This window comes from Pseudophryne corroboree, chromosome 2 (assembly GCF_028390025.1).
Source record: "Pseudophryne corroboree isolate aPseCor3 chromosome 2, aPseCor3.hap2, whole genome shotgun sequence".
Classification (NCBI taxonomy): Eukaryota; Metazoa; Chordata; class Amphibia; order Anura; family Myobatrachidae; genus Pseudophryne; species Pseudophryne corroboree.
In genome coordinates this window covers 426707396-426733090 of record NC_086445.1, presented here as the reverse complement: position 1 = coordinate 426733090, position 25695 = coordinate 426707396, and the positions used below count along the sequence as shown (strand labels likewise).

The window sequence follows — 25695 nt, the reverse complement described above, 5'->3', positions numbered from 1 at the left end:
ACACAGGGTCCTTTGAAATTTGACAACCATGATATTTCTGTTTATCCGGACTTCGCCATAGATGTCCAGAAGTCGCGTGCGCTGTTCCTTCAGGTCAAATGGAAGCTTCGTGACCATCAAATCCAATATGCCATGCTGTTTCCGGCACGTTTAAGGGTGGTGTATGATGGCTCCACACACTTCTTCAATACCCCTCAAGAGGCGGAGGCCTGGCTGGAGCGTAGACCTCGAGCCCCTAACTGAGGACTGTTTCTCTCTCAGGGGTCGCATTGTTTGCTGGGTTTTGTACTCCTGCTATTCATGTAGCGGGGACGATCTTTAAGTTTAGGAGCTGAATGCTAGGATATAGCCTTTTTGTAGAGGCAATACTTGTCTCTACTCCCTGGGGTTGCTATAGGTTTTCAGCTTTAGTTTAGTTGGTTTTTTGGGATCCAGTCGTGTCTAGTTTGGGATGGATATGCAGGGAGGGGGGTGTTTGTGCTGTTTTGGGTTTGTTTGTTTTTCTTGTGTGTATTGCTCCGTGTGTCACTGTGTTATTTTTTTTCTTGAATTGCAATGTGTCTATGTTTTTTCTTATATGTGCCTTCTGGTCTCCAGATGCTCTACCTACTTGCTGGTGGAGGGCCGCAGTGGTCCCTTTGCTCCTTCTTTCTCTACACTCCGGGTTCCTCTCTGTTACATGCCCTGCTTGCCTTGGGTATTCCGCCTCTTCTGCCTCTCCATGTTCTCCCCTTGCTTCTTTTCTCCTTCTGTCCTTTCTTTCTTATACTCATGGCTGCAGGGGTTGATGGACTCCGCATACTCGGCTGGAATGTGAGGGGCCTGAATGACCGCATCAAGCGGGCTCTAGTTTTATCTCATGTGAGGAAGTACAGGTTGAGTATCCCATATCCAAATATTCCGAAATACGGAATATTCCGAAATACGGACTTTTTTGAGTGAGAATGAGATAGTGAAACCTTTGTTTTTTGATGGCTCAATGTACATAAACTTTGTTTAATACACAAAGTTATTAAAAATATTGTATTAAATGACCTTCAGGCTGTGTGTATAAGGTGTATATAAAACATAAATGAATTGTGTGAATCTAGACACACTTTGTTTAATGCACAAAGTTATAAAATATATTGGCTAAAATGACCTTCAGGCTGTGTGTATAAGGTTTATATGAAACATAAATGCATTCTGTGCTTAGATTTAGGTCCCATCACCATGATATCTCATTATGGGATGCAATTATTCCAAAATACGGAAAAATCCCATATCCAAAATACCTCTGGTCCCAAGCATTTTGGATAAGGGATACTCAACCTGTATAAGGCAGATGTCATATGCCTCTCCGAAACACACTTGGTTGGTACTAGAACCTTGGCTCTCAGGAAGCCCTGGGTTGGTCTCTCCTAACATTCCACCTTTTCTGCTAATTTCAGGGGGGTTTCAGTTTTGGTGTGGAAGTTGGTTAATTTCCATTTAGTTCATTGTCAAATTGACCAATATGGCAGATATGTATTCCTTAGGGCTTATGTTAACCGTACACTTTTACATATACTTGCTGTTTATATCCCCCCCCCCCCCCCTACACTAACGAAGTACTCCGACAGGCAATGTCGTTTATTGCTACTTCTCCCTCAGCACCGGTCCTTTGCATTGGAGATTTCAATAATGTTTTAGATAAAGTTTTAGATCGTTGGGCTGAGTTTCCCCCTTCTCTACCCTCTACTTCCCCGTCCCCCACACCGTTTGCGAGGCTGGTTACCGAGCTTGGGCTCCTGGATATTTGGAGGCTGAGACACCCTAAACAACTACAATACTCTTGCCACTTGGCCAGTTTTCACACGTTCTCGAGAATAGATTTGGCCCTCGTTTCCCCTGATCTCACTGCTAGAATACTAGATGTCCAGTACCTACAGAGGGGAATCTCGGACCACTCACCCCTGCTGGTGACACTAGATTCTGTGCCTGTCTGTGCGGCTAAACTCTGGAAATTGAACCCCTTTTGGTTGACCTTGTTGACTGATCATGAGGCCTTGGTTCGTGAATGGAGTGATTTTGAGGTTCATAATGCATTCTGTTCTGATCAACTGGTTAAACATGACGCATTTAAGGCTTCGTTACGGGGCTCCTTCATACGACAAATTGCTAATGTTAAAAAATCTAGTAGGAAGGAGGAGGTGCGCCTGGAGCTTGCCTGTTCCCAATCTGAGTCTGTTTACCTTTCTACTAAGACCCTTAGTGACCGAGTGAGGTGGGATATTTGGACAGGAAAGCCTGGTCTGACCATTTACTTGATAAATCAAGGCGCAAATTACTTTACTCCCAGCATACCCTCTATTCACAATCGGACACGGGGGGTAGTTACTTGGCTTTTCTAGCTCGGGGGGAGAGAACTGGAGGTTCCATTCAGCAGATCTGTGACGCCCAGGGCGAAATGGTCTATGCCACTCCTGAGATAGCCCAGGTTTTCCAGTCCTTTTATTCCTCGTTGTATGCCTCTAAAGTCACTTATACCCCCAGTCAACTACAGCAATATCTTACATGTATTGTCCTACCACAATTGTCCCAACAATCTATAGATTTTCTAGATGCTAGTATCACTCCAGAGGAAGTTGAAGCAGCTATTGCCTCCTTCCCTAATAAAAAGGCCCCGGGTAGCGACGGTATACCGGTTGAAGTCTATAGACAAAATCGTGCATACTTTGTCCCTTATCTTTTGACTCTCTTTAATGCTTTACTAGAGGGTGCTCGTTTGCCTCCTTCTATGTCAGAAGCTATTATTGTGGTGATCCTCAAACCTGGTAAGGACCCTACGGCCCCAGAATCCTACCGCCCAATCTCATTGCTACCTACTGATGTCAAGATTTTGGCCAAAATTCTGGCACTTAGACTCAATAGTGTTATCACCTCGATCATTCATGATGATCAGACAGGATTTATGCCGGGCAAGACTACTCTCCAAAATTTGAGGCGACTGTTTTGTCACCTGCAGATGGGGGACCAGTCCGAGTCGAGGGCTGTGGTGGTTTCCCTGGATGCTGCCAAAGCCTTCGACTCTGTGGAATGGGAGTATTTGTGGAAAGTCCTTAGACGATTTGCTTTTGGCCCCAAATTTATACGCTGGGTACAATTACTCTATTCCTCCCCCGTGGCTCGAATATCTGTCAATGGCTATGTAACATCCCCATTTGCTTTGTCTCGTGGTACTAGACAGGGCTGCCCACTGTCCCCTACCCTTTTTGCCCTGGCTGTGGAACCATTGGCGAGTTTCATTAGAGCGTCCCCTGATGTTAGGGGCATTACTATTGACGGACATGAGGATGTTATTGCATTATATGCCGATGACATGCTTTTGTTTCTCAATGACCCTGATACTTCCCTGACCTCCCTTCTAAGTATTGTTGAAACATTTGGCCTCTATTCCGGCCTGACTATCAACTGGAATAAATCTAATGTCTTTCCCATATCTGGTATTCTTCCTGACCCATTGCCTATTGTGTCCTCCTTGCACTGGACCCTTCGCTTTCAGTATCTTGGTGTCTGGATCACTCCTAATGTTAAGTCTTTTGTACATCAAAACATTGTCACAAAGTAGAAATGATTCCGCACCAGTTCTAAGAGTTCAAAATTGAGTAATAAATAGTAATGAAGTACCAGAATACCTGTATGATATATACGAATAATTCGTGTTTGGATAAATGGTTCTGGTGGTGCACCCAGAGTCAGAGACAAACTAGCAAGGAAAATGGATTACAGAAGACTCTTGTGTGGGTGCACTCTTATTTTAAATTTCTTTGTATGAAAAAATTAAAACATAACTTTTATTAGTTCATTAATTTAAGAAAAAATCCACACTTAGGTTGTCCACCACAATTAATTAAATATATTAATACACATATATACAGTTCAGCCCACCAGTATCTCTGAGAAATACCATATATGATTATTATGGCTGAGCAATCTCGTAAGGTTGGAGTGAGTATCATCCACCACCAACCATTAAATTTGGAAACGAGTGTTATTGAAAGGAAATGGTCAGCAAAAAGATGATCAGCAAAAAAATGGAAATGTTCTGGTTAGTCTATGTTATTAGACTTCAGGAGGGATGTAGACACTCTGGCTCTACACCCTGATCCTATCCCACCAGCACAAGCTCTGCTTGTATTAATTAGACCTCCAAGGGTCATTGGACCAAAAGATTTATCAGGAGTATAGATCCTTCTTAGCATTGACCATGTCAAATCTTGTGACATATCAGGGAAAAAGGTACTTGGGAAAGGTAGCGCAGATTAGTGGAATAGGCGAAAGAAATGATTAGAGGAAAATGTGGTGATCCTGCTGTTGGCTTAGAGTCGAGAAGGTCATGAATTACAACACCGGGTATTCTCTGGGGGTCACCCTCACAGATACTGACCCAGCCCACCACCGTTTTGCTTCCAAGATCGGACGAGATCGGGCTCTGTCGGTGGGGTATGGTAGTAATTAATTGGGCCTAGTATGGCCGACTCACCAATGAGAGTGCACCTAAAAAAGATTGCGGAGAGAGATAGAAAAACGGGGCGGATCTGCTGTCCATGTTAGGCACAGGATATACCTGTGGATCATGGATGAGAGTCCGCAGAAATGTAGAGAAAATGAAAAGATGAGGGATTGAAAGAGAAGGCCGGAAAAAAGAAAAAGAGAGAAAGCAGGAGAGAAGAAAAAAAGAGAGAGAAAAAGAAGGGGGAGGGGAAGGAGGAGAAGGGGAGCAGAATGAAGATTGTGACAAATGTCAGCTTGGTGTCACACCAAAATGTTGTCAAAAAACAAATATTGATTAATTATACACCCAAATATCAGGCAATATTGGATATATTAGATAGTGCCTCTATAAATAGAGAGGATAAGAGTTGGTGCATAGATCCTGATAGGTGCTGGTTGTCACACTTATTCACACATATATTGCAAAGACACAATGTGTAAGTGCTAGGTAAACCTTGAAGCAAGACGGATGCGCATAGTAATATTCCTGCCTAGATCCCTAAATGGGCCTAAATATGACACTTGATACAAGGCTACAGCACTATAACATCAGACATGGTGCACAGGCATTGGGGTAATCCACATTCTCAGATATGTTGGGAGTACCCCTAAAACAGTATAACAGCTAACGGGGGTAGGCGGGCCCCCTGCAACAATGGTTGACTGGATATTAGTACACTTGCTACTGTTCTATTGAGGAGATAACAGACAAAAAAATATAATATAAAAAAAAAAAAATATATATATATTTTTTATTTTTTCTATAGCAATATATTGTGTCAATTTGCTACGTTGGTAAATAGAGATAAACAGAAAGAGGGGGAGAGGGGGGGGGGAATGGGGGGTGTTGGTACCGGTCCCTGCCCAGGTCCCTGGGTCGGTCACTGAGTATCAAGAGGTAAAATTTACTCCTCAGGTCCTTAATTGATGTTGGAGTGATTCATGCTGGAATGCTGGAATAGGTCATGCTGAAATGCTGGAATGCTGAAATGCTGGAAAACGTGTTTCACCCGTCCGCGGGCTTGTTCACTTCCAATGGAAGTGAACAAGCCCGCAGGACGGGTGAAACGCGTTTTCCAGCATTTCAGCATTCCAGCATTTCAGCTTGACCTATTCCAGCATTCCAGCATGAATCACTCCAACATCAATTAAGGACCTGAGGAGTAAATTTTACCTCTTAAAACTCAGTGACCGACCCAGGGACCTGGGCAGGGACCGGTACCAACACCCCCCATTCCCCCCCCCCTCTCCCCCTCTTTTTGTTTATCTCTATTTACCAACGTAGCAAATTGACACAATATATTGCTATAGAAAAAGAAAAGAAAAAAAAAAAATATATATATATATTTTTTTTTATATTATATTTTTTTGTCTGTTATCTCCTCAATAGAACAGTAGCAAGTGTACTAATATCCAGTCAACCATTGTTGCAGGGGGCCCGCCTACCCCCATTACCTGTTATACTGTTTTAGGGGTACTCCCAACATATCTGAGAATGTGGATTACCCCAATGCCTGTGCACCATGTCTGATGTTATAGTGCTGTAGCCTTGTATCAAGTGTCATATTTAGGCCCATTTAGGGATCTAGGCAGGAATATTACTATGCGCATCCGTCTTGCTTCAAGGTTTACCTAGCACTTACACGTTGTGTCTTTGCAATATATGTGTGAATAAGTGTGACAACCAGCACCTATCAGGATCTATGCACCAACTCTTATCCTCTCTATTTATAGAGGCACTATCTAATATATCCAATATTGCCTGATATTTGGGTGTATAATTAATCAATATTTGTTTTTTGACAACATTTTGGTGTGACACCAAGCTGACATTTGTCACAATCTTCATTCTGCTCCCCTTCTCCTCCTTCCCCTCCCCCTTCTTTTTCTCTCTTTTTTTCTTCTCTCCTGTTTTCTCTCTTTTTCTTTTTTCCGGCCTTCTCTTTCAATCCCTCATCTTTTCATTTTCTCTACATTTCTGCGGACTCTCATCCATGATCCACAGGTATATCCTGTGCCTAACATGGACAGCAGATCCGCCCCGTTTTTCTATCTCTCTCCGCAATCTTTTTTAGGTGCACTCTCATTGGTGAGTCGGCCATACTAGGCCCAATTAATTACTACCATACCCCACCGACAGAGCCCGATCTCGTCCGATCTTGGAAGCAAAACGGTGGTGGGCTGGGTCAGTATCTGTGAGGGTGAACCCCAGAGAATACCCGGTGTTGTAATTCATGACTTTCTCGACTCTAAGCCAACAGCAGGATCACCACATTTTCCTCTAATCATTTCTTTCGCCTATTCCACTAATCTGCGCTACCTTTCCCAAGTACCTTTTTCCCTGATATGTCACAAGATTTGACATGGTCAATGCTAAGAAGGATCTATACTCCTGATAAATCTTTTGGTCCAATGACCCTTGGAGGTCTAATTAATACAAGCAGAGCTTGTGCTGGTGGGATAGGATCAGGGTGTAGAGCCAGAGTGTCTACATCCCTCCTGAAGTCTAATAACATAGACTAACCAGAACATTTCCATTTTTTTGCTGATCATCTTTTTGCTGACCATTTCCTTTCAATAACACTCGTTTCCAAATTTAATGGTTGGTGGTGGATGATACTCACTCCAACCTTACGAGATTGCTCAGCCATAATAATCATATATGGTATTTCTCAGAGATACTGGTGGGCTGAACTGTATATATGTGTATTAATATATTTAATTAATTGTGGTGGACAACCTAAGTGTGGATTTTTTCTTAAATTAATGAACTAATAAAAGTTATGCTTTAATTTTTTCATACTAACAAATTTAAAATAAGAGTGCACCCACACGAGTCTTCTGTAATCCATTTTCCTTACATCAAAACATTGATCAGGTCACGGTGGATCTGAAGCGACGGATCCATGTATGGAAGAAGCTTCCCCTTACTGTCACGGGTCGCATTAACTTGATCAAGATGGTGATACAACCAAAATATCTTTATCTATTACAGCACTCTCCTACTTATATCCCCAAGAAAATTTTCACTAGCATTGATAGCGTGCTTTCCTCTTTTGTTTGGGGTGACAAAACGCCTAGGGTTGCCCTGAGAGCTCTGGTTAGGGCTAAATTGGATGGAGGTTTGGGTTTTCCCAATCTGCGGGCCTATTATCTAGCTGCCCAACTTGCGCATTTGTCTAATTGGATTCTCAGTAGGGATAGTCCTACGTTTGAGAGATTCTTTGCCGAGTATGTGGGGTCTCACTTCTCCCCTGTCCAGTTCCTTCTTTCTGCCTCTTCTACTGCTGGTCTTCCTCCTTTACTCCGTCAGTCGCTATTTGTATGGCGTCAAACTCACTCCTATTATGAATGGCGAGGTACAGATTCTGACACACCACTTTGGTTTAACCCAGCGTATAGGGAGTTATTGCAGCTCTCACAGGACAATATATGGATTGGGGCGGGCCTTACCACAGTTTCACAACTGTATGATAATGGTGTTTTTAAATCTTTCACACAACTGCGGGAGGAGCTTGAAATATCTAATAGATCCTTTTATCGTTATCTACAGCTCCGCCATGCGGTGCAGGCACAGTTGGGGCCTCGCCTCCGTCCATTTCTGATTCCCCGATTAAAGACATGGTTATGAATTTGGGTACAAGTCACCAAGTTTCCACTTTATATGTTAGTCTTAATGCCCACATCTGCCCGAATATATTTGACCAACTTAAACTTAAGTGGGAGCAAGACATTGGCCCACTTACAGATGACCAATGGCTCCAGGTGTTGTGCTCTCTTAAATATACTACTCAGTGTGTCAAGTACCAACAGGTTTATTTCTTTGTTCTACATAGGACGTATAGAACTCCAGTTTCTTTATGTGAAGCAGGTCTACGGCCTGGTACTACCTGCCCAAGATGTGGTGCCCCTGAAGCTACCTTTTGGCATCTACTATGGCTGTGCCCCACTGTATATGCCTTTTGGGAAGCAGTCTGGTCGGACATTCTGCTCACTGAACCTACGCTGCCCCCCCTTTCTCCTACACTGTGTATGTTTGCGCTAGACTTAGAGGAATCCTACTGCCCGGCATTGTACAAATATGTTCTTTGCCTGACTACCTTAGCTAAGGTGATTATAGCGCGTAACTGGTTTGCTACTTCTTCCCCTAATGTGTACAATTGGCGAGCTCTAGTGAATGAGGTGTCAGGACATGAGAGGTTTACACATAGGTCTAGAGGGACCCTACCCCATTACCTCAGCAAGTGGGATAGGTGGAATACCTCCCGTCTGGCTGCAGCTGGGGCACTACTCTCTAACTGTTGATGTTTAGTATGTGAATTTGCAAGATTGCCGTGACACTTATTATCTCTATCTATGTGACACTGTGACACAGATTGCATTATTTGCTGTATTTTTCCTGTACCTTTTTCTTTTTTGTTGTTTTGTTTTGTGTTTGGTTTTGTTCTGTATTTAATGTTTTTTGTTTTTCTCTGAAAAACTTCAATAAAAAATTACACAAGTTAAAAAAAAAAACAATGGCAAGGCCTATGATATACCCCTCCCAATGATTAATACGTGTTTAAATAGTAAAATTTGGCTATAAAGCATATCATTTTTCAGATAATTTAATCTAAAAAACAAAAAAGGGTTTAATGATGTGGTGCATGTATGTTGAGGTGTTGTATTGGTAGGAAATGTATTTTTGAACTTTTAGGCAGGTGGTGCAGTTTCATTTAAATGTACCCCAAAATACTCTCCTTGTTTATATTTGCTCAGGTACACTTGCCGTCTATAAATTTATCTTCATTAGTGAAAGTTTTAAAAATGAACCATTTGACTCCTTTTAACAGCCTCCTACACTTTGCTTATGGCCGCTAACAGCCTCTTACACTTTGCTTATGGCCGCTAACAGCCTCCTACACTTTGCTTATGACCGCTAACAGCCTCCTACACTTTGCTTATGGCCGCTAACAGCCTCCTACACTTTGCTTATGGCCGCTAACAGCCTCCTACACTTTGCTTATGGCCGCTAACAGCCTCCTACACTTTGCTTATGACCGCTAACAGCCTCCTACACTTTGCTTATGGCCGCTAACAGCCTCCTACACTTTGCTTATGGCCGCTAACAGCCTCCTACACTTTGCTTATGGCCGCTAACAGCCTCCTACACTTTGCTTATGGCCGCTAACAGCCTCCTACACTTTGCTTATGGCCGCTAACCGCCTCCTACACTTTGCTTATGGCCACTAACAGCCTCCTACACTTTGCTTATGGCCACTAACAGCCTCCTACATTGTGTTTATGGCCACTAATAGCCTCCTACACTTTGCTTATGCCCACTTACAGCCTCTTATATTTTGCTTCTTGCCACTAATAGCCTCCTACCTTTTGCTTATGGCCGCTAACCGCCTCCTACTTTTTGCTTATGGGCACTTATAGCCTCCTACACTTTGCTTATGGCCACTAATAGCCTCTTACACTTTGTTTATGGCCACTTACAGGCTCGTACACTTTGTTTATGGCCACTTACAGCCTCCTACAAATTGCTTATGGCCACTAATAGCCTCCTACATTGTGTTTATGGCCACTAATAGCCTCCTACACTTTGCTTATGGCCGCTAACAGCCTCCTACACTTTGCTTATGGCCGCTAACAGCCTCCTACACTTTGCTTATGGCCGCTAACCGCCTCCTACACTTTGCTTATGGCCGCTAACCGCCTCCTACACTTTGCTTATTGCCACTAACAGCCTCCTACATTGTGTTTATGGCCACTAATAGCCTCCTACACTTTGCTTATGCCCACTTACAGCCTCTTATATTTTGCTTCTTGCCACTAATAGCCTCCTACCTTTTGCTTATGGCCGCTAACCGCCTCCTACTTTTTGCTTATGGGCACTTATAGCCTCTTACACTTTGCTTATGGCCACTAATAGCCTCTTACACTTTGTTTATGGCCACTTACAGGCTCGTACACTTTGTTTATGGCCACTTACAGCCTCCTACAAATTGCTTATGGCCACTAATAGCCTCCTACATTGTGTTTATGGCCACTAATAGCCTCCTACACTTTGCTTATGCCCACTTACAGCCTCTTATATTTTGCTTATTGCCACTAATAGCCTCCTATCTTTTGCTTATGGCCACTTACAGCCTTTTGCTTATGGCAGCTAACCGTCTCCTGCTTTTTGCTTATGGCCACTTATAGCCTCTTACACTTTGCTTATGGCCACTAATAGCCTCCTACACTTTGCTTATGGCCACTAATAGCCTCCTACACTTTGCTTATGGCCACTAATAGCCTCCTACACTTTGCTTATGGCCACTAATAGCCTCCTACACTTTGCTTATGGCCACTAATAGCCTCTTACACTTTGTTTATGGCCACTTACAGGCTCGTACACTTTGTTTATGGCCACTTACAGCCTCCTACAAATTGCTTATGGCCACTAATAGCCTCCTACATTGTGTTTATGGCCACTTACAGCCTCCTACACTTTGCTTATGGCCACTTACAGCCTCCTACACTTTGCTTATGGCCACTAATAGCCTCCTACACTTTGCTTATGGCCACTAATAGCCTCTTACACTTTGTTTATGGCCACTTACAGGCTCGTACACTTTGTTTATGGCCACTTACAGCCTCCTACAAATTGCTTATGGCCACTAATAGCCTCCTACATTGTGTTTATGGCCACTTACAGCCTCCTACACTTTGCTTATGGCCACTTACAGCCTCCTACACTTTGTTTATGGCCACTTACAGCCTCCTACACTTTGTTTATGGCCACTAATAGCCTCCTACACTTTGCTTATGGCCACTAACTGCCTCCTTCCTTTTGCTTATGGCCACAAACTGCCTCCTTCCTTTTACTTATGGCCACTTACAGCCTCCTACACTTTGCTTATGGCCACTACACTTTGCTTATGGCCACTAATAGCCTCATACACTTTGCTTATGGCCACTAAGAGCCTCCTCACTTCCTGCTATCAAATTAGCCACTTTATTGGGGTTTAGGATAATTTCCCCACTCTTTCATGCGCTTCACACAGCTAATACACAGCATACACACAATGCCTCCAGTTTATAATTTCTAATTGAATTGTGAAAGTAGTTCCAATCTTTTGGGCAAAAATATCTCACTATACAGTTAGGTCCATATAGATTTGGACATGGTCAAAATTTCCACAATTGATTTGAAATTTAAACACTGGAGTCGCAATTAAAGTGCAGACTTTCAGCTTTAATTCAAAGGGTTATGTTCATATTGTATGAAACATTTAGGAATTGCAGCCGTTTTTATACACAATCCCCTGTTTTCAGGGCTCAAATGTAATTGGAAAAATTAACATAATCATAAATAGAATGTTCATTTATAATACTTTGTCAAGAATCCTTTGCAGGCAATGACTGCCTGATGTCTGGAACCCATGGTCATCACCATATACTGGGTTTCCTCCTTCGATTACTTTGCCAGGCCTTTACTGCAGATTGCTTTGCCAGGCCTTTACTGCAGTTGTTGTTTGTTCGTGGGTCTTTCTGCCTTTAGTATTGTCTTCAGCAAGTGAAATACATGCTCGAAGGAGTTGAGGTCAGGTGACTCGGCCATTCCAAAATATTCCACTTCTTTTCCTTAAAAACTCCAGGGTTGCTATGGCATTATGTTTTGGGTAATTGTCAACCTGTACTGTGAAGCACTGTCCAATCAACTTTTTTTTTTTTAATAAATAAAATGTACTTTACTGAAGCATCAAAAAAATGCATTCATGTGTGAACAGGATAATATATGAAGAAAAACATCAGAGTCCATAACAACAGTAAAGAAAAATGAAAAGCAAAATAATGACAAATTCAGTGTATATGAGATGCATTAGATGGAGAGAGCCTGGAATTGAGCCAAACAGACCTAATCCCTTAAAAAGAAATTGGAGGATCCTGGAGAAGGGTACATGTCTCATATCACCGAGTACTGCGGACATATCGAAAAAGAACCCCTTTAGTGGAAGTAGGAAGAACCTCTGTAAAACTCTCAAATGTGTCAAAAAAGCATTTTGGTACGAATCTCTTTTTGGAGAGATGCTTCCAACCAATCCATGAGGAAATATAAAATGTTTCCCCTTAAACATTTCTAGAGTTGGCGGATTGTCCAATCAACTTTCCAGAGTTCGACTGAATCTACGAAGACAGTATATCCCTATACACTTCAGAATCATCCAGCTGCTTCTGCCCTCTGTCATCAATAAACACTAATGACACAGTGCCATTGGAAGCCATGCAGGAACATGCCATGACTCTGCCTCCACCATGTTTTACACATGATGAGGTATGCTTCGGATCATGAGCCATTCCAAGCCTTATCCATACATTTTTTTCTTCCCATCATTCTGGTACAGGTTGATCTTGGTTTTATCTGTCCAAAGACTGCTGTTCCAGCACTGGTACAGATTTTTTAGATGATTTTTTTGGCAAAGTCCAATCTGTTTTTTCTATTTTGAGGCTTATGAGTGGGAGTGCAACTTGTGGTAAACCCTCTGTATTTGCATTTGTCAAGTCTTCTCTTCATGGTAGTATTGGATAATAATATACCTACCTCGTGCTGTGAAGCATTTTTTTCTTTACAGTGGAAAGGGTCCTACTTTCATCCACCATTATTGTCTCCCATGGACGTCCAGGCCTTTTTGTGTTGCCAAGCTCACCAGTACATTCTCTCTTTTTTTTTTTTTCTCTCAGAATGTACCAAACTGTTAATTTGGCCGCTCCTAAAGTTTGTGCTACAGATGGAGACATGCTCATCTAGGCTTCTCTGCTGCGCCTAGGTGCACCATGTCTCTGCTGCGCCTAGGTGCACCAAGGTTTATTAGCATAAGCCTTTCATCTATTGGTCTCAGCTGCAATACAATACAGAGAGAACAATACAGCAGGGGATTAAGTCCGACTGCCCTGGCTCAGGTAATCCTATTAAAGGGATAGATGAGGATGGCTCCATCTGTATCTCTCTGATGGATTCTTTTTATTTTTGCAGCCTAAGGATAGCCTTTGTCATTTGCATTGATAGCTCCTTTGACCGCATGTTGTAGGTTCACAGTAACCGCTTCCAAAAGCAAATGCCAAACATGGAATCAACTTCAGACCTTTTGCCGGTTTAATTGATGAAGAAATAGCAAAGTACTCGCCCATATCTGTGGACTCGCAACAAATTTTATCTGCTTCTAAATGGTTGTGCAAGATAGAGTTTACAGATCCTTGTAATAAATTTTGTTTTCAGAAGACACTTGCTCTTTCTAGCAAGTAATATAGGAAAGGTTATGGTACAGCCTTAACATTCTTATATTCTATACATGTTTTTTTTATTTTTTTACAGAAACCAAAAGAAAATCACAAAGGAAAACTTTGCAAAAGGTAATTATTTACTTGTCATTCTTGTATTTTTGACTAATGTTTTATCAACAAAACTATATTTTAGAGCGCCCGATTGGAAATAGTTTATTTTTATAGTATATTTTTCATGTAATAGTATTTTTGCCTTTCATGACCCTGTTAAGTATAACTTCCTTTTTCCTAAAATGCACAGACATGGATAACACAGAAGATTCCCGAGGTTCCTAATCCTTTCACCATATGGCGATGACAATTTTAGCTCCTTATGTTCTGAAGTGTATAACAGTAATTTCTAAGCCCATGCCAGTAGATCCCAGTGTACTGTTTAGTTTATTTCAAGAAAGTCTTCAGAGAAAAATTGCCATCTTTACAAAATATGTCCTAAACGCTAGCTTATTAATTTAGCTTACAGTAAGTCAGTTTTGGTTTCCTTTAACCACTTAATTACTGGGGCTTTTCAATATGAATAATGTGCATTGCTTTTAAAGCAATTGGATTTTGCTTAAACGTATATTAAGCTCATGTAATCATCTAAATGTCTTATGCTGGCTACACACGTCTTGTTGTTCATCCCAGTTGTTAAGTGAATGTCACCCATCTGGCTCCATGTGTGGACCAAAACTTCAAGGTGTGATTAGATCTTATGTAGATTTGATCACACAATAGACATAAATTATGCTTTAAAAAAGCATGTGCACAAACGGCAGATTTCTGCTCAAATATAAAGCCGTACACCTCCCGAAATGTATCTGGTTCCACATCGGCAGCATATTCTCCTGGTTCAAGTCAACATCTTCAACCTGTGCTTGCACCTGCCCTGTAGCAGTGGCAAAAGGTACACCTCCTACAGGGATGTAGTCAGCATCCCGACAGTCAGGATGCCAGCGGTCACCAAACCGAGAGCTGCATCCCAACTGTCAGATACCGAACATATTCCTCCAGTAAGTATTAGGGTTAGGCTCCGTGGCGGGGGAGGTTAGGGTTAGGCTGCTGCAGGGTGGGGGGGAGTTGGGGTTAGGCTGCAGGAGGCGGAGGTTAGGGTTATAGGCCCTACACACTGGCCGATAATACTCAAAGATATGAACGATCTCGTTCATTAATGAACTAGATACCGTTCATATCTTTGAGTGTGGAGGCACCAGCTGGTGCCCCGTCGCTTGTGCATGCAGGCCAATATGGACTTCTCCTCCATATTTGCCTGCACTTCTATGGAGCCGGGTGACGGGGGGAGTGAAGAAACTTCACTACCCCCGTCACTGCCCCCCCGCTGCCGGGTCAGCCGTCGGCCATATCTGCTGTCGGGCAGCTCGGTGGCGGATTGCTCAATGTGTAGGGCTCTTTAGGCTGCAGGAGAGGGAGGTTAGTGTTAGGCTGCATGGTAGGTAAGGCTATGGGAGGGGGAGGTTAGGGTTGAGCTGCGGGAGGGGGAGGATAGGGTTGAGCTGCGGGAAGGGGAGGTTAGGGTGAGGCAGCGGGAGAGGAAGGTTAGGGTGAGGCTGCAGGAGGGGGGGAGGTTAGGGTTGAGCTGCGGGAGGGGGAGGTTAAGGTGAGGCTGCGGGAGGGGGAGGTTAGGGTTAGGCTGCGAGAAGGGGAGGTTAGGGTTAATCTGTGGATGGGAGGTTAGGATGAGGCTGCGGGATGTGGGAGGGTTAGGCTGCGTGGTGGGGGAGGTTTGAGTGAGGCTGGGGGAAGGTTAGGGTTTTAGGTTGTGTGGTGGGGGAGGTTAGGGTTAGACTGTGGGAGGAGTCGGTTATGAGGAGGGTAACGGTACCAGTACTTTCCAAAATGTATAAGGAAGTTGGCAGCTGGGATGCCGTTGTCAGTATTTTACCCGTCGGGATCTTGTATTCAACACCTAAAGGCTTTGTGTGTTTCTACAGGTCTGCATTTAGGTGAATTGCACATCCCACACCTTCCCAGTTCTATTTCTGCATTCATAATGAGGTACAAGTGCAGAGATAGAGAGCAAGTTTGTACCAGTGAATATACATATGTTCTCTTCATGAGTATGTGCAGTGCACATTTGCATAATTTACACTACGTAAACTGTTGTAAATGCAACTCTGCATCAGGGTATAAACAAAAACATCTCATGCTGTTTAATACATTTAACCAGTTACTTGTTTGTTGCCACCAACATTGTTGCAACAAAGTAAGAAGCAAACAATCTTCTCTGCAAGGTCTGTCGTAGTGAATATTGAAGGAAGGCCATGTGAGGACTCACATTCACCTTATACATTTTCCTGAACATAAGTAAATGGGGTGTCCGGTCTATAGATCTACACTAAAAAGGTCTACAGTTAATAGTTAGACATGCATTAGGTTGACATTTAAAATGTAGACCATTCAAAAGGTACACTAATGGGGCTTATTTGTGGCAGAAGAGTGTCAAAATACCCCAAAAAAATGGACAAAAATTGTCTACTTTTTTTTTGAGTTGACCATTTTCATGTCGACTTTTTGACCCTTTCGCCCTAATGCATGTCTACCATTAGTGTAAAGGTGGGTACACACTATTAGATATATCTGCAGATCAATTGATCTGCAGATATATCTATGTACGGATCGGGCAGTGTGCTGTGCATACACACTGCCCGATCTGTCGGGGGACTGACGTCATGAACTGGGCGGGCGGGCGCGAGCGCCCGCCCAGTTCACCTGTCAATCACCGCCGGCCGCCGCAGCATGTGCCGTACACACACAGCGACGCGCCAATATATCGTTAGATATATTGGTTGTCGGCTGTGCTGCGCGGCCGACGCGATACGTCTGTGAACGACGGAGTTCACAGACGTATCGCCTGTACACACTGGCCGACGGTCCCGCGATGTATCGGCCGTTCAAGAGAACGGCCGATACATCGACCAGTGTGTACGAGCCTTTAGACCTATTGAATGTATTTATTTATTTATTTATTAACAGTTTCTTATATAGTGCAGCAAATTCCGTTGCGCTTTACTGTAGATTGTAGATCTTTTTAGTGTAGATCTAATAATCCACACCCAGTAAATAGTTGGATGAAACTTTATGGTCATCTGATTGGGGAATTTTCCAGTCTGGGTTTCTTCAATTGTTCCTATTGCAAAGAAAATGTGTATATCTGTGCAACTGTTTTCTCCTGGCGTATACGTGGGGCATGTGCTACTATTTTGTCCTGCTGTTTACCTGGCGCATGTGCTACTATTTTCTCCTGGCGTTTACCTGGTGCATGTGCTGTTATTTTCTCATGGCATAGACCTGCCACATATGCTACTGTGGCAGAACCAAATACATCTTGAAGTGCATCTTATTCCACATACTACATAAAATGTATTTTTCCCGGTTGCATATTCCGTACATAAGTGCCTAAGTGGGCTATTTGGGATTTCCCTCATTGGTAACATTCATAGAACGTTTGCAAAATGCTAAAATATAATTATTACATATATATGTTAGTTCTTAGAATAAAATAAATATATCCATTGTGAAAATGTTTGTGACTTGTATGCTATTTTCATGTACTGTTCAACGTCTCTATGTGTTTGTAAGTGTTGTATCTGAATTCTCCTCCTACTTACAGGCCTTGTCTTCTCATATTTGATTCTTTGAAGACTGGATCTGTGCAAACTACCATACAAGTTTTACGAGAGTGAGTGACTTAATATTGTTCAGTTTAATTCTCTGTACATTTTCAGAACCGATTTCCCAGTTTGTAAGATCTGATGCTAACACTGTAATGTCCTGAATAACAATACGTTCAACCTGGCGTTTTCTTAGTTTGGTTTTCAATTCTATGCATGTTGGATATGTAACGCCTTACCTGTCTGCCACATGTTTCAGTGTATGGGTTATAAATTATTGCCAGCATCTGATTGTTAGTATTGGTGTCATCACATGGTCAGATAAAACACTCCGCTCTCTGGGGAGAACTGAATACGGCATGCGCCAGTCATCACTGCAATGTGTGGCTGTACAAATTGCCACTTACTATGGTATAAAATCTTTGTTCATTTTCCTGTGTACCTCTATATGGGTGCAAGTTAAATTAGTAAAAATATTGGTAGAAGAATACCTGGAGGCACATCTCGCACAACATATATTCCCACTCTATGTTACAGAGCTGAGATCAGTGATTGATAGCTCCAATTCTACTGCAGGTTATAGCTATTGGGCTGAGGGTGGTATGAGGTGGTTGTGGGAATATGGAAACTAATTGATTCACATGCTGGAAAGTTATACATATGTTGAGATTTGTGGCATTATATTACAAATAGACTATATACACATCTGTAAATTACTGAAGAAAGTGTATATCACTATAATTCTAAGAACGCAAATGTCCCGGTGTTGTACTCCGGGCCGGATTAAGGTCTGTCCGGCACAAACTTGTGGGGGCACCTGTCAATATAATTGTCAGTGATTTTATATATATATATATATATATATATATATATATATATAAAAATATATATTTCTCTTGCGTCCCAGAGGATGCTGGGGTCCATATTAGTACCATAGGGTATAGACGTGTCCACCAGGAACCATTGGCACTTTAAGAGTTTAACAGTGTGGGCTGTCTCCTCCCTCTATGCCCCTCCTACCAGACTCAGTTTAGAAAATGTGCCCGGAGGAGCCGGTCACAGCTAGGGGAGCTCTACAGAGCTTTCTTAGTAAAAGTTTATTTTAGCGGTTTTATTTTACAGGGAGGCTGCTGGCAACAGCCTCCCTGCATCGAGGGACTGAGGGGGGGAGCAGTGTCCGCCCTGCGTGGTCTGAGCCACTGTTTCCGCTGACTGGACACTGAGCTCCAGAGGGGATAGATCGCTCCCCGCCGCAGGGGAACGCTCACCCCAGCAGCATGCCGCCACCACCTTGCAGAGCTGAAGTGGGGCGAGTGAGTCACCGACCACCCTAACAAGCGGGGGGTCGGTGTGAAGATGGCGTTATCAGTTCCCGGATGGCTCAGCGGTACCTGGGTGCTGCGCTGTGAGGGGCTCCCTGAGCCGGCGCCTGAACCCTACACTGACCAAAAAAGCCTGTCAGGGTCTGCGGATCTCAGCCAGCACAAAATCCTCAGGCCAGTATGATCTCAGAAGAGCGGGAAGACAGCGCCATTAAGGTGGGCGGAGCTCCTCCTCAGAGCGGACCCAGCAGCGTTCAGCGCCATTTTCCTGCCTGCAGACGGATGCAAGTGGATGAACAATCCCTCCAGTGCAACTCCAACTATCTGTACGGTACCAGGGGGTTGTAGAAGGGAGGGGAGGCTGTGTAAAGACTGTGTCGCCTATTAAGGGACACAGTCAGCGCTAGTTTAGGGTCTCCCTATACCTGTAATAGCGCAGTGTTTGGGTTGGCTCCAATCTCTTTGTCTCTCTGCCATTCTTGGGGGGGAAACTTTATCTGCCCTGTACCCTGTGTGTATGTAGGGTGTGTGGTGTGTACAAGCAAACATGTCTAGAGATTCTGTCTCATATGCTGCAGAGGATTTATCTTCACAGGAAGATCCCATCCCATGTAATCAGGATTGCACTGTTGTAGCGCAGGTCCCAGCTAAAAAAACGGAGTGGTTAGCTCCTCTCAGGCGGACTATTTCTCAGATTTCTGAAAGGGTTACAAGGACTGAGCATGCGACTCAGGTATTGCAAACCTCTATGGCAGTATGGTCTGATACTGCTCCCTCGGGGCCCCCTGTGGTGGATTCTCACAAACATGCTCTTGCCCAAATTATGCAGGATGACACGGATACCAACTCTGACACTGCAGACAGTGATGGGGATGTATCAAGGGGGCGGCATCACTTGCTAAGGGGGTGCAGTTGATGATTGAGGCCATGCGGGATGTGTTGCATATTTCTGACAAACCTCCTGAGCAGGTTGAGGAGGCCTTTTTCACGGACAGTAAGAAAGCCCCTCTCACCTTCCCAGCATCTAAGGAATGAAATGCTATATTTGAAAAAGCCTGGGAAAACCCGGAGAAAAAATTCCAGATCCCTAAAAGGTTGCTTTTCACTTCCTGGAAGATGATAGAAAAAAATGGGAGTCTCCGCCTATAGTTGACGCCTCTGTATCCAGGCTGTCAAAACAGGTAGTTTTACCAGTCCCGGGATCTACCGCGTTGAAGGACCCGGCAGATCGCAAGGTGGATGCTATGCTCAAATCCATATACACGGCTTCTGGGGCTATACTGCGGCCTACTATTGCCTGTGCATGGATTTCTAAAGCTATTGCCAAGTGGTCAATCACTCTGCAGGAGGACTTGACAACGATGGATAGAGGTGACGTTGATTTGTTTTTACGTAACATACAGGATTCCTGCAGGGTTCCTGGTAGAATCCATGAAGGATCTGGGTTCCATGGCTGCGGGGATCTCCTCCATGTCCGTCTCGGCTCGCAGGGGTCTCTGGCTACGCCAATGGTCTGCGGACGCTGAATCCAGGAAGAGTTTGGAGGGCCTACCCTATACAGGTCAGGCTCTATTTGGGGAGGCACTGGATGCGTGCATTGCCACGGCTACCGCGGGTAAGTCTCCTTTTCTCCCCTCAGCTACACCGGCTACGAAGAAGCCTTTTACTCCCGCCACGTCACAGTCCTTTCGGCCCGCGAGGCATAGAAAGAACAAGCCTTCTCACACCTTCTTCAGAGGTGGTCGTGCTAAAGCCAAAAAGCCTGCTCCCGCAGGTTCCCAAGATCAGAAGCCTGCTTCTGGTGCCTCAAAGTCCTTCGCATGACGGTAGACCGCACAGCCTGGGGGAAAGTTAGGTGGGAGCAAGACTCCGGCATTTCAGCCACGCCTGGGTTTCGTCTGGCCTGGACCCTTGGATACAAGATATAGTGTCCAGGGGGTACAGGCTGGCGTTTCAAACTCTCTCACCTCACCGTTTCTTCAAATCAGGCTTGCCAGCTTTGCCGGCAGACAGAGCGATTCTTCTGAACACTATCCGAAAAGTGGTAGTGTCCAATGTAATTGTTACAGTTCAGTCTCATCAGTGGAACAAAGGCTACTATTCGACCCTTTTTGTGTTACCGAAGCCGGATGGTTCGGTAAGGCCAATTCTGAATTTGACATCTTTGAACCCTTATCTCAGGGACTTCATATTCAAGATGGAGTCTCTGAGAGCTGTCATCTCAGGAATGACGGAGGGGGGGAGTTCCTGGTTACTCTGGACATCAAGGATACTTATCTCCACATTCCCATTTGGTCGCCGCATCAGGCCTATCTCAGGTTTGCACTGTTAGACGATCACTATCAGTTTCAGGCACCGAGGGTGGAGAAAGCGTTGGTGATTCAAACAATGGTCCGGGATGTCTTGAAACCTGCCCGGGTATCGGTTCATCAGTGCATCCGCCTTCTGGGGAAGATGGTTGCCTCCTACGAGGCTCTGCAGTACGCAAGGTTTCATGCTCTATCCTTTCAGCTGGATCTCTTGGACCAGTGGTCGGGATCTCGCCTACATATGCACCAGAGGATACGTCTGTCAACGAAACCCAGGATTTCGCTCCTCTGGTGGCTACAACTACCACACCTTCTGGAGGGCCGAAGGTTCGGAATTCAGAACTGGATCCATCTAACCACGGATGCAAGTCTAAGAGGTTGGGGAGCAGTCGCTCAGGGGGAAACCTTCCAAGGAAGGTGGTCGAATCAAGAATCCCTTCTCCCAATAAACATCCTGGAGCTAAGAGCCGTATACAAAGGCCTTCTTCAAGCAGCACACCTTCTGCAGGATCGGGCTGTTCAGGTGAAGTCGGACAACGTGACCACAGTGGCCTACATAAACCGACAAGGCGGAACGAAGAGCAGGGTTGCAATGTCAGAGGTGTCAAGAATCCTCCTCTGGGCAGAAAGACACGCGGTGGCGATGTCAGCAATCTTCATTCCGGGAGTAGACAACTGGGAAGCAGATTTCCTCAGCAGACACGATCTCCATCCAGGAGAGTGGGGGCGTCCACCCGGAGGTGTTCGAGGAGTTTGGTACGGGCGCCCCTGTTGTTCGCCTGTAAGTCAGCTCTGGTTGTACTTTCGGGATGCGGTCAACATCCCGCTGGACGGGATCCCGGCGGTCGAAATACCGACGCCGGAATCCCGACCGGCACAATCCCGACATATTCTCCCTCCGTGGGTGTCCACGACACCCATAGAGGGAGAATATAATAGTGTGCCGAGCGTAGCGAGGCACCGTGCCCACAGCGTGGCGAGCGAAGCGAGCCCGCAAGGGGCTGCGTTCCGCTCGCCACCCCTGTCGGGATTGTGTGGTCGGGATTCCGGCGTCGGTATTTCGACCGCCGGGATCCCGTCCAGCGGGATTACGTACTGATCCCCGTACTTTCTTACTACTGCAGATCTGATGTAAGAAAGCTATTTTGATTTGTGCACTTAACGTTAACACTGCTCTATTTAAAATGTGTTCTATGTTTATGGAGAGCCACTTTATTGACATTGGAGAAGGCTGTTCCCATGCACAGCCATTTTTAAGGAGCTTAGCTTAAAAAATCAAAATGGGAATCATTTTTTATTTTATTTCTCTATCGTCCTAGTGGATGCTGGGGTTCCTGAAAGGACCATGGGGAATAGCGGCTCCGCAGGAGACAGGGCACAAAAGTAAAGCTTTCCGATCAGGTGGTGTGCACTGGCTCCTCCCCCTATGACCCTCCTCCAAGCCAGTTAGATTTTTGTGCCCGGCCGAGAAGGGTGCAATTCTAGGTGGCTCTCCTAAAGAGCTGCTTAGAGAAAGTTTAGCTTAGGTTTTTTACTTTACAGTGAGTCCTGCTGGCAACAGGATCACTGCAACGAGGGACAGAGGGGAGAAGAAGTGAACTCACCTGCGTGCAGGATGGATTGGCTTCTTGGCTACTGGACATCAGCTCCAGAGGGACGATCACAGGTACAGCCTGGATGGTCACCGGAGCCTTGCCGCCGGCCCCCTTGCAGATGCTGAAGTAAGAAGAGGTCCAGAATCGGCGGCAGAAGACTCCTCAGTCTTCTAAAGGTAGCGCACAGCACTGCAGCTGTGCGCCATTTTCCTCTCAGCACACTTCACACGGCAGTCACTGAGGGTGCAGGGCGCTGGGAGGGGGGCGCCCTGGGAGGCAAATGAATACCTATTTTGGCTAAAAATACCTCACATATAGCCTCCGGAGGCTATATGGAGATATTTAACCCCTGCCAGAATCCGTTAAGAGCGGGAGACGAGGCCGCCGAAAAAGGGGCGGGGCCTATCTCCTCAGCACACAGCGCCATTTTCCCTCACAGAAAGGCTGGAGGGAAGGCTCCCAGGCTCTCCCCTGCACTGCACTACAGAAACAGGGTTAAAACAGAGAGGGGGGGCACTAATTTGGCGATATGCTTATATATTAAGATGCTATAAGGGAAAACACTTATATAAGGTTGTCCCTATATAATTATAGCGTTTTTGGTGTGTGCTGGCAAACTCTCCCTCTGTCTCTCCAAAGGGCTAGTGGGTCCTGTCCTCTATCAGAGCATTCCCTGTGTGTGTGCTGTGTGTCGGTACGTGTGTGTCGACATGTAGGAGGACGATGTTGGTGAGGAGGCGGAGCAATTGCCTGTAATGGTGATGTCACTCTCTAGGGAGTCGACACCGGAATGGATGGCTTATTTAGGAAATTACGTGATAATGTCAACACGCTGCAAGGTCGGTTGACGACATGAGACGGCCGACAAACAATTAGTACCGGTCCAGACGTCTCAAAAACACCGTCAGGGGTTTTAAAACGCCCGTTTACTTTAGTCGGTCGACACAGACACAGACAGGGACACTGAATCCAGTGTCGACGGTGAATAAACAAACGTATTCCTTATTAGGGCCACACGTTAAAGGCAATGAAGGAGGTGTTACATATTTCTGATACTACAAGTACCACAAAAGAGGGTATTATGTGGGATGTGAAAAAACTACCATAGTTTTTCCTGAATCGGATAAATTAAATAAAGTGTGTGATGATGCGTGGGTTCCCCCCGATAGAAAATTATGGGCGGTATACCCTTTCCCGCCAGAAGTTAGGGCGCGTTGGGAAACACCCCTTAAGGTGGATAAGGCGCTCACACGCTTATCAAAACAAGTGGCGGTACCGTCTATAGATAGGGCCGTCCTCAAGGACCAGCTGACAGGAGGCTGGAAAAATATCATAAAAAGTATATACACACATACTGGTGTTATACTGCGACCAGCGATCGCCTCAGCCTGGATGTGCAGAGCTGGAGTGGCTTGGTCGGATTCCCTGACTAAAAATATTGATACCCTTGACAGGGACAGTATTTTATTGACTATAGAGCATTTAAAGGATGCATTTCTATATATGCGAGATGCACAGAGGGATATTTGCACTCTGGCATCATGAGTAAATGCGATGTCCATAACTGCCAAAAGATGTTATGGACACGACAGTGGTCAGGTGATGCAGATTCCAAACGGCACAAAGGTGTATTGCCGTATAAAGGAAGAGGAGTTATTTGGGGTCGGTCCATCGGACCTGGTGGCCACGGCAACTGCTGGAAAATCCACCGTTTTTTACCCTAAGTCACATCTCTGCAGAAAAAGACACCGTCTTTTCAGCCTCAGTCCTCTCGTCCCTATAAGATCATATCTGCCCAGGGATAGAGGAAAGGGAAGAAGACTGCAGCAAGCAGCCCATTCCCAGGAACAGAAGCGTTCCACCGCTTCTGACAAGTTCTCAGCATGGCGCTGAGACCGTACAGGACCCCTGGATCCTACAAGTAGTATCCCAGGGGTACAGATTGGAAGGTCGAGACGTTTCCCCTTCGCAGGCTCCTGAAGTCTGCTTTACCAAGGTCTCCCTCCGACAAGGAGGCAGTATGGAAAAAAAAAAATTCACAAGCTGTATTCCCAGCAGGTGATAACTAAATTACCCCTCCTACTACAAGAAAAGGGGTATTATTCCACACTATATTGTGGTACTGAAGCCAGAAGGCTAGGTGAGACTTATTCTAAAAAATTTTTTGAACACTTACAAAGGTTCAAATCAAGATGGAGTCACTCAGAGCAGTGATAACGAACCAGGAAGAAGAGGACTATATAGTGTCCCGGGACATCAGGGATGCTTACCTCTATGTCCCAAATTTGCCCTTCTCACTAAGGGTACCTCAGGTTCGTGGTGCAGAACTGTCACTGTCAGTTTCAGACGCTGCCGTTTGGATTGTCCACGGCACCCCGGGTCTTTACCAAGGTAATGGCCGAAATGATGATTCTTCTTCGAAGAAAAGGCGTCTTAAGTATCCCTTACTTGGACGATTTCCTGATAAGGGCATAGTCCAGGGAACAGTTGGAGGTCGGAGTAGCACTATCTCGGATACTGCTACAACAGCACGGGTGGATTCTAAATATTCCAAAATCGCAGCTGATCCGACGACACGTCTGCTGTGCCTAGGGATGATTCTGGACACAGTCCAGAAAAAGGTGTTTCTCCCGGAAGAGAAAGCCAGGGAGTTATCCGAGTTAGTCAGGAACCTCCTAAAAACAGTGCATCATTGCACAAGGGTCCTGGTAAAAATGGTGGCTTCCTACGAAGCAATTCCATTCGGCAGATTTCACGCAAGAACTTTTCAGTGGGATCTGCTGGACAAATGGCCCGGATCGCATCTTCAGATGCATCAGCGGATAACCCTATATCCAAGGACAAGGGTGTCTCTCCTGTGGTGGTTATAGAGTGCTCATCTTCTAGAGGGCCGCAGATTCGGCATTCAGGATTGGATGCTGGTGACCACGGAGCCCAGCCCGAGAGGCTGGGGAGCAGTCACACAGGGAAAAAATTTCCAGGGAGTGTGATCAAGTCTGGAGACTTTTCTCCACATAAATATACTGGAGCTAAG

General features: G+C 44.9%; 1 protein-coding gene and 1 pseudogene across 6 annotated transcripts in view; one reads left to right on the top strand and one right to left on the bottom strand.

Annotated features, from left to right (window-relative positions):
- The window catches only part of SENP7 (SUMO specific peptidase 7), a 183985-nt gene that overhangs the window by 144643 nt on the left and 13647 nt on the right, over positions 1–25695 (top strand). For all 6 annotated transcript variants that reach the window (XM_063953579.1, XM_063953582.1, XM_063953581.1 and 3 more), the window contains 2 exons: positions 13859–13896; positions 17435–17503. In XM_063953579.1, the coding sequence (XP_063809649.1) occupies positions 13859–13896; positions 17435–17503 (107 nt within the window). The remainder of the gene's footprint in view (positions 1–13858; positions 13897–17434; positions 17504–25695) is intronic.
- Positions 4360–4478, bottom strand: LOC135052202 (5S ribosomal RNA; annotated as a pseudogene).